Below are 13,766 nucleotides of genomic sequence, written 5' to 3' on the forward strand. Positions count from 1 at the left end.
ATACAATTTATTTCCGGCTGGCGAATGCTGTGAGTTTTACAGCTGAGTGCAAAGCATCAGTACGGCCTTCAAAACGTCAATATAATCTAGTATTCCGCAGCAGTTATTATGGCAACCAAACATGGAAATGTGATCGTCACGGGTTATGTCCCCTGATTGTACCCAACACAGTTGCCACTATTATGAAAACATTTCGAAATTTGAACTATATTGAGAGTATGTGGAACACAGCATAGCCTTCGTAAACTTATAGCAGGAACGAAGTTGACGTCACCCAGGCCTTTGTTATTTTTTTGCCATCCATGTTTGTGAGTAATTCTCATTAAGCGGTGTTAGCCAGACTATAAACGTTTAAGGTTACACATAGTTTTGTGTGTTGGTATGTTATACTTCCGGATGACAATGTTGTGAGTTTCTTAGCCAAGCGCACACTATAGAAGGATCAAAGTTGACGTTCCTCAGCTCTTTGTTATTGTGTCTAGACAGCCATTTTATTGATTAGGACTCACTCTCACTGAATCATTTCAATCAGACTATAAACGTTCAAGCTTACACCAAGTTTTATGTTTTCGTCTGTTATATTTCTGGATGACAATGTCTTTGCCAAGCGCACACCATAATATAGTTCCCATTGTCTCAAAACGGTATTATGTTTGGCTGAAACTGGTGCTAAAATGTCAAATTAAGTTTAAACTGATCAAAAGAATGAAATCTTGGCCTCCCATCATCATCATCGTCATCATCATCATCATCATCATCATCATCATCATCATCATCATCATCATCATCATCATCATGGCTTATATTGTGCGACTATGTGGTCTAGTGATAACACCAGCTTTCGGATCGGAAGGTCCTGAGTTCGAGCCTCGCTCGGCGCATAAGTTAAGTTTTTGAAAAAGGTGTAACCTGGTCGTCAACAGCGTTGTATCTGTCTAAAAAATTGTAATATCGCCTAACAGGCGTCATGTCTAGTTCTACGTGTTACCTGTTGCTGTTAGTCAGGGACCCTTTGTAAAGCGCTTTGAGTACGTTTAGTGGATATTGCGCTATATAAAAGCTCAAGTTATTTATCCTTCCTGGACGTGGCCTCCGAAACTACCAACCGAAACCAGCTTCTGTCCTGCGCCATCCTTCCACATTCAGTCATTGGCTTATTCATCCATTGGCTGATGTCTTCTGACCATCTTCTTCTTGGTTTCCTTCTCCCTATTTTTACTGGGTGGGGTTCCTGACCTCCCATAGTGGGCAGGGAGGTACTTACTGCGTCTTCTATCCCCCTATATATGTTTTCCAACTTGCATTCTGTCTTTGTCTTGGAATGAGATTACTTGGTTTTGTCCAGGTCCTGGCTGAGAGGGAAACAGTCAGATGTATAGTTAGTTTTGGGAGATGATATATTTTTTCCTTGTAAATCATCTCTCTGTTATGCACGGTATTATGTTTTCTTTGTATTATATATGATTTGTAAAACATCTGAGTGTATTCCTCTTAGTGGGGACCTGTGCTTGTGTCTGGATGAGATTTTTAGTGATCTCAAACTAAATACTTTGATAGTGTGCTCTTGGAATCTACACCTGTTTCTTATTTGAACCAATTCCCCTTTGTCTTACCTTTTCTTGGGTGCTTTAATTGTAATTCTACAACTTTTTACTATCCCACTTTCTTCCTTTTTACTGGCGCTGATATGACCTTAATGTGTTGCAAGTTCCGTAAAACCCTTAAAAACAAAACATCTCCCTCTTTTACCCTCCACAATACCTTCTAGAAAATGGTTTTCATTGGTGTCATGTCTCTTGATATGTCCAAAAAAGGGCAAGTTTTAGTTTCTGTATCATCTTGATTCCCCAATCCCCATGGATTCTTTCACATTTTTTGTTAGTTTCCTTTGCTGTCCAGGGAATGGCCTCTCGCACGCTAAAATGCTTGAGAGGTACGTCTAAAAAAAGTATCAGGATAATGTCTCGTCCTTCATGTTCTATGTTGCTGTTGGCTTGGGACCCTTTGTAAAGTGCTTTGAGCATATTTAGTGGAAATTGCGTATTATGATCAAGTTATGATCAAGTTTCATATCTCAAGTTAACTCCAGATTGATGGCAAAGGGAGAGAACCCGACTCAATACGGATTGAGACGATAAATTTCGTTTACTATTTTTAGCCCCTGTGGTCTTAGAAAGTTGATGCTATGCTCATTAAAGATTAACTCTAAGTGCATTGCTGGATGACAGAGGTAGACACGACTTCCTCTTCCATATACCCCCCCCCCCCCCCCCAAAAAAAAAAAAAAAAAAAAAAAAAAAAACAAAAACAAAACAAAAAAAAAAAAAGAAAAACACACACACACACAAAACACACACAGTGAACACGTTTTAATGATCACCATGAAGGTGTAAATATTATGGCCAAGTCTTTTAGTCACTGGCCTATATTAAAGCAAGTCAAGGGTTCAAATCTTCATTATATTATGTGCAGCTATGTGGTCTTGTGATATGACACTCGCTTTCGGATCGGAAGGTCCTGGGTTCGAGCCTTGCTCGGCGCGTAGTTGACTCCTTGGAAAAGACTTTTTACTCACATTCTCATTGTACTCAGGCGTAAAATGAGTACCTGGCCATTATAAGATGGCGCTGGCTTCCGGCGACAACAGACGTGTTGTGAATGTTTACCCATTTTCTACACATATTTTTATTCATTTATCATTCAATCGTCGGAATTTACGCCTAATTTTTATTCAAAATGGATGTGAAGTATATATTGTTCCTGATTTTTATATTTATTAGTATATTTATAAGCATAAATGGTGTTTTAGCCTGTGATTTTGCCCTATCGATAACTTATACTTCAGAGACTCTCCGATCCCTCCAACCCGTGTCACCCCCACCACCCACTATTGACACATCGTTTATTAAAGTAAGAAAGAGGGGGAGAAAAGGAGGAATAAAAACAAAATTTAACAGACGGCCTTTTCGTCCATTTTTACCCTGTGTAGTGACAGGTAATGTAAGATCACTGAAAAATAAAATTGATGAACTGTTTTCACTGTGTCGTTTTAATAGTGACTATCGTCAAGCCTCCATAATAGCGTTAACAGAGACTTGGCTATCTCCTCACATACCATCATCATGTTTTGATATTGAACAATATTCACTATTTCGAGGAGATCGGACAAATGTAAATAAACGAACTGGGGGTGGGGTGTGCACATATATTAACAACAAATGGTGCCACCCCAATAACTGTCATATAAAGAAAATGTATTGTGACGACTATATTGAATTTATTACTGTTTCGTCACGACCTTATTATCTACCCCGGGAATTTACTCATGTCATCATCATCAACGTCTACATTCCACCATCATCAGACAACAACACAGCGAAAAATATTTTGAGGAAAGAAATACAGGACATTCAAATTAAGTCACCCGATGCCGTATTGATGGTCACTGGCGATTTTAACCAATGTAACGATTTTACTCTCCCGGGACTTCATCAATACGTGGACTGCGAGACAAGGGACAAAAAAACATTAGATTTATTCCTGTGTAATATTAAAAATAGTTATAAATGTTTACCCCGTGCCCCATTAGGTTTATCTGACCACTGCATGCTCTTGCTACTCCCCACCTACCGCCCTGTTTTTAAACGTGTAAAACCAGTAAAGAAAAGTGTACAGATCTGGAACGGAAGTGTGTGTGAAGATTTGCGTGGTTGTTTTGAATGCACTGACTGGAATGTTTTTATCGAATCATGTGATAGTGTGGATGAGCTGAATGACTGTGTGAGTGAGTATTTAAAATTCTGTGAACAGCTAGTGTCCAGTAAAAAAGAAATAAAATATTATCCTAACAACAAGCCTTGGATAACAAAAGATCTAAAACTTTTATTGAACCAAAAGAAAACTCTCTTTACTTGTGGACACAAAAAAGATCTGAAAACAAAACAAAAAGAGATAAAGAGGGTAATATCTAGTTGTAGAGACAAGTACAAAAATAAAATTGAAAAATGCTTTTCTTCTGGGGATATACGGGACACGTGGCGGGGGCTTAAAACTGCTGTTAACTATAATCCAAAGCCCACGATTATATCAGAAGATATCGAAATTGAAACTTTAAATAAATTTTATTCACGTTTCGACACAGCAAACAAATTTGATATTGAAAATGAAAAACATAAATTAGACAGGGCTTTGGAAGATGAAATGGCTATTGAGGTCAGTGAAGAGGAAACGAGATTCGTATTTTCGAAACTAAACGAGAGGAAGGCTGCTGGGCCGGATGGATTGAAAGGAAAATTATTAAAAGAATGTGCCCATCAGCTTTCCCCCATTTATACACATATTTTTAACTGGTCCCTCCAATGCGTTTCGATCCCTGAAATTTGGAAAACTTCAAAAATTATTCCTGTTCCAAAAAAAGAAAAACTTGAAACTATGAACGATCTCAGACCTGTTGCATTGACTTCAATAGTCATGAAATCTTTAGAAAAACTTGTTCTTGTTAAAATTAGGAATCAGTTTATGCCATTGAGTGATAGTCATCAATTTGCTTACAAACCAGGACGTGGCGTAGAGGATGCCATTTTGCTGTTTACAAACAACATCTACAGGCATCTAGATCACGCTAGGAGCTATTGCAGATTGCTTTTTGCAGATTTTTCTTCAGCGTTCAATACAATGCAACCTCAGTTGGTTGTTCAAAAATTGACTAGTCTGAATCTAAACAAGTATATAATTGCTTGGGTGCTCGAATTTCTTACGGAGAGAGCACAATATGTTCAATTAGGACAAAACAAATCTTCCTGTATAACTACAAATACTGGTGCTCCTCAAGGTTGTGTATTGTCCCCTGTATTATTCACAATATACACGAATGACTGTAGAAGTCAAAACCTGAGTGTACCTTTAATAAAGTTTGCAGATGACACCGCTCTTCAAGGCCTCATAACAAATGGCAACGAAGTGGCTTATAGGCAAGAAATTGATAGATTTGTGTCTTGGTGTGATGCCCACCACCTAGAGCTTAACATAAGCAAGACAAAGGAGCTAGTGATTGACTTTAGGAGAGTGAAGGAACCGATAGAACCGTTAAAATTAAAGGACCAATTCGTCCAGCGAGTTCCTCACTACAAATACCTTGGTGTAACGATTGATGACAGGCTCAAGTGGGATGAACACTTGAAAATAATTAGGCATAAGATGTGCAGACGTACATATTTTTTATCAAAACTCTCTCAGTTTAGAATAGATAAAACCCTCTGCACATTATTTTATAGAGCAGTAATTGAAAGTGTTTTGTCATTTTGTATAACAGCTTGGGGAGGCAATTGCTTAGCAGTGGAAAGGAACAAAATAAATTCAAATATTAAAAAATCCATTAAACGCTATATAAATGATGTTGACGATGTAGATCTTTTATACGAGAAATTTTGTATAAATAAAATAACTAAAATATTAAATGACCAGTATCATCCACTAAGACCATCAGTTATTATGTCAGAAAGAAGTGGTCGCCCTTTCTCTATTTCAACCAAAACAGAGAGACACCGAAAATCGTTTCTGCCGTCCAGTATTAGGCTTTATAACAACAAGCAATAATCATTTTATATAATTATTTCTCATTTTTACTTTTTAAAAATATAAATATTAATTTATTAATTTATTTGTTTTGCAATCTTTTCAATTTTCAATTTATAGTGACAGTTTTAACTATTTTACAGTGTTGAAATTATTCATATTATAAAGCGCAGCTCTGGTTATAGAGCTGCTCCTTTTTTATATATATACATCCTATTTCCATTGTATTTTTATCTTATGTGTAAATTATAACACGTCTGTACAAAAAATTTCCTTTTTGGGATGCAATAAAGTATTATTATTATTATTATTATTATTATAGCGTTGTCTATGGCGGAAAAATAAATTGTATCATCGCCTAACAGGCGTCATGTCTCGTTTTTTTATGTTACGTATTGCTGTTGGTCAGGGACCCTCTGTAAAGCGCTTTGAGAACATTTAGTGGATATTGCCCTATATAAAAGCTCAACTTTTAAAAATATGTTTTATAATTATATCTCGGATTCAAAGGCGTTCAATTGTTTCGTGGCCATTCATAAACATTTACATCTGTTTATTTAATTAATCTATCTGTCCATCTATTGCTTTTCTCATGCTGTAAATATTTATATATATATATATATATATATATATATATATATATATATATATATATATATATATATATCTACAAGTATCTATCTATCTATCTATCTATCTATCTATCTATCTATCTATCTATTATTTTAATCATTACCACGTTGTTGGAGTCAGTCTACATTGATGTTTCAGGCCTTAAAGCCATCGCTCATTGTTACATGTCAAGCATTATTCGTACCACTTGTATCAAACACGATTCAATATCTATCTATCTATCTATTTATCTATCTATCTATCAGTCTCTCTTGATCTGTCTATTTAACTTATTACGTATGCTGTAAATCTATCTATCTACAAATATCTACCTATCTATCAGTCTATCTGATCTGTCTCTTTATATTTTTACCCATGCCGTAAATCAATCTGTAATTCTATCGACCTGTCTATCTATCTATCTATCTATCTATCTATCTATCTATCTATCTATCTATCTATCTATCTATCTATCTATATATCTATCTATCTATCTATCTATCTATCTATCTATCTATACTTATTTATTTATCAATGTATATGTCTGTCTGTTCTGTCTATCCATAATCTATCTTTATATCCATCTAATTGACTGTACGCAAGAACGAATTTTCTTCCCAATTTGATTTTCCCCCTACTCGTCTATTTAACATTTTATTTTTCATTCCTTTTATTCTCTATTCTAATCTCTTCCCACCCCCTCCCTCGCTCTCTATCTCTCTCTCTCTCTCTCTCGCTCTCTCTCTCTCTCTCGCTCTCTCTCTCTCACTCTCTTTCTCTTCCTACCCCTTTCTTTCTCTTTATATATATATATATATATATATATATATATATATATATATATATATATATATAAACCTACCTTTCTCTTTCTCCTCCCCCTCTCTCTACCTTGACTCCGTCCCATAATATTTACCCCAATGACCCTAGGAAAATGAAAAGTTGAGCGGAATCAAACAACAGCGATTTGTATTGTAAAAAGCTACGATCAATAGTCTCTATCAGAAAGCTTTATGTACAGCAAACAAACCGCTCGTTGTCAATGGAGAGGAGGAGATGTTGAGGGAGGAGATGAGGACGAATTTCTGAAGACCAAGTTTTCTAATGCGTTAATATTATCATGGACGTATTTCTGTCTTTAATTTGAATGAAAGTGTATTTCTGTAATGCTAAATGCCAGTGAGTTAATTTAATACTAAGCTGCTAGATGTTGTGGACTTTTAAAAAAAATTGTATTTCAAAAAATAAAAAACTGCTTCAAAAATTAACAAAATACCAAAAACACGAAACTTCTCGAGTTCAAAACCAGGATATTAATACAGAAAGGACTTACCAAATATTTCTGGGGTTTTTTACGTAACGTATAGTATATATTTTAAATTGATTTTTGTTGTTGGCTGAAGCAGGGTTTAAAGCCCGAACGTTCCGTGTTTGATAATTTGTTCTTTTTTTGAAGCTGTTATTTTCATTTTTGTGAGCTAATTTATAAAAAATACAAGTAAGATTGAGGTGTACTTATTTGCAGGTCTGATAACCGAACATAATATTCTGGGCTCGATTTATCATTGTTGTAATTCATGGACAATATTTTTGTGAACTTTGTTTTGGCAGTATTTCCATTAGAACAATGAGTATATAACAATTAATTGAGTTACAGACCTGTAAATAAGTATACGTTGTGTGAGACTCATCGTCTAAAACTGGTACGTGTCGAGAATCAAATGTCAAAAAATGAATGGTCTCATGGTATGACACCCGCCTTCGGACCGACATGTCCAGGGTTCGAGTCTCTGTCTGAGTAGCACATAGTTGAAGCCTTGGAAAAGGTTCTTTACTCATATGTTTTCACCGTGCTCTGGTATAAAATGAGTACCTTGCCGTTAACACCCATGTCTCTCTCGGGGTAAAAATGTAATATCGCCTAAAAAGCATTCAGCTACAGATATGTAGACGTCGGCCATATTCAAGTATTATTCATTTTTCGTTTTGAATGCTCTCTCTCTCTCTCTCTCTCTCTCTCTCTCTCTCTCTCTCTCTCTCACTTTCTATCTCAAAGAAGACAGATATGTTGGGATGTTTGTTTTTCTTGTATTTTTTTTCTTCCTTGCTTTGTCTATTTCATACAACTTTTTCAACTCTTTATCTTACACCAGTGCCTGCTCCCTAATTTCTAAAATGGATACCGCTCAAGATACAACGTTTAACAAAAGAAGGGTTATAAGAGATTGAATACTAGGTACTTCTTTAACTTCCAACGTAAGGTTTTAAGAGATTGTACACTATATCTTTTAACTCTCAACTTACAACAAAACAAGGGTTCTAAGAGATTGTATACTCTACCTTTTAACTTCCAACTTACAACAAAACAAGGGTTCTAAGAGATTGTATACTCTACCTTTTAACTTCCAACTTACAACAAAACAAGGGTTCTAAGAGATTGTATACTCTACCTTTTAACTTCCAACTTACAACAAAACAAGGGTTCTAAGAGATTGTATACTATATCTTTAACTCCCAACGTACAACAAAACAAGGGTTCTAAGAGATTGTATACTCTACCTTTTAACTTACAACTTACAACAAAACAAGGGTTCTAAGAGATTGTATACTCTACCTTTTAACTCCCAACGTACAACAAAACAAGGGTTCTAAGAGATTGTATACTATATCTTTAACTCCCAACGTACAACAAAACACGGGTTCTAAGAATTTAACTCCCAACGCACAACAAAACACGGGTTCTAAGAATTTAACTCCCAACGTAAACAAAACAAGGGTTCTAAGAGTTTGTATACTATATATTTAACTCCAGACCTTCAGATGGCAGCCCAAATGACTCGTGATGCAGAGCTCATGTTACCAGAATATCTACGACCATCCACACAGGAAGCTGTTCCTATCACACCGGAACCCAAGAAAGGTAACTCTTTCAAATCTGAAGTGAAAACTCACCTTTTGTCTCATGACTTCTAAATTTTGTAAATGAACTTTAACCTTACACGTGTTTAAAATGTTATGTTTTTCGCTATGTTAAGAAATTGAAAGTGCTAAGTTTCTATTTTTCATAGTATTTATTATTATTATTATTATTATTATTATTATTATTATCATCATCATCATCATCATCATCATCATCATCATCATCATCATCATCATCATCATCATCATCATCATCATCATTATAGCCGCATTTTTTGAAATTCGAAACATGAACATTCTAAATTCATATCAAAAAAATATTTCAATAACTTTATGAACAAAGTGTTCTCCCTTTTACTCAAGAAAAATTCTGAGGAAATTGTGATATAAATATAATTTTGCCCTCGATTCACGTGCAACATGAAACATCATTGGTATTGCTGTCAACGTACACATTTTATCAGGTCTGATAATCGAACACTTTTAATGGCTTGCTTTGACACTGTTAAAAGGGACAACATATTTTGCGTTGGTTTGAGAGTATTTCCATTATAACAATGAGCCCATAATAATTTGGGTTATCAGACCTGCAATTAAGAACACGTCGGTATTGCTTCGTTCGACAGACTATTTTAAGCCTAACTTTAATATTTCCCATCTATCTATATATGTCATTGTCAATGTTTGTCATTGTTGTCCTCGTTACCATAGCAACAGCCCAAGAAAGCCATTATTATATGTAATAACATTTTCCCATGTAAATTGATGAACGGCGTAAAGTCGTGCGTCAAACAATGACGTAATCAGCCCATTTCACGGTACACAAAAGATTTATTTATAACTGGCTGTTTGTAACGGGAGGAGGTGGGGAAGGGGGGGGGGGGGGCGATAGAGTTCGTAGAGCACTCGCTTCATACTCAAGGAGACCGTGATAGATCACGAGTGATGATGATAATAATGATAATCATCATCATCAGCGTCATCATCATCATCATCATCGTCATCATCATCATCATCGTCATCATCACCACCGTTCTCATCACCCGCACTATCATTACAACCACTCTCACAACTTTCCTCTTCACAAGGGCCCGAATACACGCCAGAACAACTGAAGATGTTGACTCCTTGGGAAAGATTCCTACTGACGAAAAAACCGATCATCGCCCCTGACGGCTACATCCCTAACTCTGTGGTCCGTGCCCAGATAGGCTACATACCCCCACCCACCCCGTCACTTGAATGGAAACTCAAACCAGTGAGTTTGTCCGTAGGGACTGGCAGTTTGGCGTCATTATTTGGTATTTGCACCGCCTCGTGCGTTGTCTTTAGTAGAGCTCATGGAAACAAGTTATTTCATTGGTTGTACTATTGAATACAACTCACGATTTGTTTTCTTTTGTGCAAAAGACTGGCATTTTGAAGTCATTTTTTGGTCAGTATCAGGCCATAACTTTATGAAGGCCACGATTTATCCCAGTAAAATATTGAAATTGTTTTGTCCCTGCATCGCTTACGACACACCCCGCCCATTTTTATAACCCCATAGAGGGAATGCGTTTACTGCCTGATTCACACCCTTGATTCGTGAAGACTAAGTGATAACTTCAAAGGCATTTCCAAATGTGACTATATTATAGTATTTCACAACTGTGACTTATTATTCTTATGTGTTGTGCGATGTGTGAATTTTATTTACTCGTGGAAGTCATCAAGCTCTTTAATATATCGTGTCCATAGCTTCGTAATAGCGTTCTTTGTGTTGGATACAACTAAGGGACACAGCTTATGACAAACGCATTCCCCTAATGCCAAGCATTCCTATATAAAAAGAATCAAATTCTTCTTTTGTTGTTAAAAGTATAGATATTGTGTCTGTGAAATATTCAGCATTTTTATTTATTTTTCTTTTTGTATTTTTTGCTGCTTTGGATATTATTGCTCTTGTTTTGTTATTGTTGCTGTTGTTCAATTATTACTTTTGTTATGTCTGTTGATGATGTGTTGGTAGATAGGATGGTGGTGGCAGATGTGGTAGTGGTGGTGGTTGAGGTTTTGGTGGCGGTAGTAGATTTGGTGATGGTAGTTTGTGTGGTGGTTAGGTGGTAATAATTGTTGTGCTAGCAGTAGTGGTGGTAGTAGATGTTATGGTAGATAGAGTGCTGTTGGTAGATGGGATGGTGGTGGTAGATGTGGTGGTGGTGGTAATAGATAAGGTGATGGTAGTTGGTGTGGTGGTTAGGTGGTAATAAATGTTGTGCTAGTAGATGTTATGGTAGATGGAGTGATGTTGGTAGATGGGATGATGGTGGTAGATAAGGTGGTGATGGTCAGATGTGGTAGTGGTGGTGAATATCGTGGTGGTAGCAGACATGATGGTTGATGTGGTTGTGGTAATATAGTAGATTTTGTGGTAGATGTGGTCGTGGTAGCAGATGTGGTGGTTAATGTGGTGGTGGTAGTAGATGATTGTTGATGTGGTTGTGGTAATATAGTAGATTTTGTGGTCGATTTGGTCGTGGTAGCAGACGTGGTGGTTAATGTGGTGGTGGTAATAGATGCTGTGCTAGATGTAGTAGTGGTAGATGTGGTGGTAGGAGAGATATATTAGTATATTGGTTGTCTTTGATGACGATGTTTGTGTTTCTAGAGTGGTTGTGGTGATTTGTGTGTTTTTATTGTTGTTGTTGTTTTGGTGGTGGTGGTAGTGGTGGTGGTGGTGGTCATGGTAGTTGTAGTGGTTGTGGTGGTGGTGGTAGTGGTGGTGGTAGTGGTGGTGGTAGTGGTGGTAGTGGTGGTGGTAGTAGTTTTTGTGGAATGGCTGTAGTGTTGGGGGGTGTTTTGTGGTTGTGGTTAGTAGTAGTGTTATTGTACGTAGTGGTTGGTAGTGGTTTTTGTCCTTGTCTTACTTTTTTGGTAGCCTACCAGCTAGGTGCGGTGTGCAGCTTTTACGAGTAATTCGTCGGATGTCCAAAAGCAGACGTTGAATATATTATACTAATGCCCACCCAAAATGTGCTTTTCAGGTGCCCCAGGCCGACCCCAAACACATGCCCGAGGGATGGAGGCCCAAGAGAGAAAAGTCTAGAGGCAGTATGGAGGTAAGCAGATCAAAAGTTACTGTTTTGGAAAGTTTTCCGATCTGATTACAGTGAAATAGCCTTTTTCAATGACTCAATTTTGCTGGGACCCGAGTGTCACATCACATCTGTGAGTATCACATTATTTTTTTGCGGCTATGTGGTCTTGTGGTATGACACTCGCTTTCCGATCGGAAGGTCCTGGGTTCGAGCCTCCTCGGCGCATAGTTGAGTCCTTGGAAAAGACTCTATACTCACATTCTCTCACCGTACTCAGGTTTAAAATGAGTACCTGGCCGTTAACAGCGTTGTTTCTGTCGAAAAAAAATGTATTACCGCCTAAACACATAGCCGCACGGTCGAAGACGTAATCTTACATGTTATTCCTCCAAAGACAACGCTGTTACCAACCAGGAAGTCATGGTACACATGAACGAATGAATCATCATCATTGCCTTTCTCACCCTGGGTCAGGGTATAGGCCACAGACAAACAGTTTCCATCCTTCTCTATCTTGAGCTAACTTTTTATTTGTCTCATGTCTTATCATTTCTCTGTATATAAGCTTCTTTAATTCATCTAGAGTCCTTTCGGCTTTTTCTTTTGTCCTTCATAAATTCTGCCATTGCAGAAACTCTTCGGTCGCCCAAGCTAAAAAAAGGATTTGATTTGTCCGCCTGTGTTTCTGTAATTAATAGAGTTTTACGGAAGGGGTGTTAACCCTTCGACAACCCCCAACCTGGAGAACCAGGTGACTCGAAAAGAGGCACACACCATTAGTCTCCTTTTACGACCCGCTGGCTTGGCGTTGGGCTATTCTTGCACCCTCTCAGTTGAGGGACCCCGGACACCACACAAGGAACATGGATGAATACGGTTAGAGAATGTCGGCAAGGAGCTTTCCCCAAAGATTCAATTTTGTGCCGCCAAGGGTTGGGGGGGGGGGGATGTCAGATCACAGGAGTACAAAGCCTTAAGCCTCTCCTTACCAAACATAGGAAAATCGTCACATTCGTCATAAACAACAATTTTATAATTCTGATTTCTTTTGTACATCACAAAATTTAAATAACATTTGTTGTTATACGAGTAACTATAAAAACAGGACACTGTATTATAGAGCTCATTTTGCTGAACAATATTGTGTATAGAATGTACTTATTGGTTTTCTGATTGTGTAAGAAAATTACCATTTTGTGTTGGGTGGCGGACGTTTTGGGGCAAACACTGAAAATGGGTGGTAAGGAGAGAGTTAATCGATGATTCTCGAATCTTCCTTCCCCAGCCCACGCCTACAGAGGAGATTGACATTGACAACATCATGGATATGAAGAGAGAATCAACCCTGCAGAGTGTTAAAGTACAGCAAAGTATCAAAGAGGCATCTCTGTATATCGGAACGACCATGTGTCTGCTGCCTAACGGGACAGAACCTGAGGTGGGATGGTTTTTTCATCATCAATGGCGTCGTCATCATCATCATCATCACCATCATCATCATCATCATCATCGTCATCATCATCATCGTCCTCATCATCATCGTCCTCATCATCATCCTCATCATCATCATCATCATCATCA

General features: G+C 37.4%; 1 protein-coding gene across 1 annotated transcript in view; it reads left to right on the forward strand.

Moving 5' to 3' along the window:
• Window positions 1-13,766, forward strand: part of LOC144959184 (uncharacterized) — a 131,124-nt gene that overhangs the window by 58,188 nt on the left and 59,170 nt on the right. Inside the window, exons 30-33 of the mRNA XM_078891727.1 lie at window positions 8,999-9,106; window positions 10,194-10,363; window positions 12,132-12,206; window positions 13,471-13,623. Coding sequence (XP_078747853.1) covers window positions 8,999-9,106; window positions 10,194-10,363; window positions 12,132-12,206; window positions 13,471-13,623 — 506 coding nt within the window. The remainder of the gene's footprint in view (window positions 1-8,998; window positions 9,107-10,193; window positions 10,364-12,131; window positions 12,207-13,470; window positions 13,624-13,766) is intronic.

The sequence above is a fragment of the Berghia stephanieae genome, chromosome 13 (genome assembly GCF_034508935.2).
Source record: "Berghia stephanieae isolate SIO BIC M18660-M18661 chromosome 13, UCSD_Bste_1.3, whole genome shotgun sequence".
Classification (NCBI taxonomy): domain Eukaryota; kingdom Metazoa; phylum Mollusca; class Gastropoda; order Nudibranchia; family Aeolidiidae; genus Berghia; species Berghia stephanieae.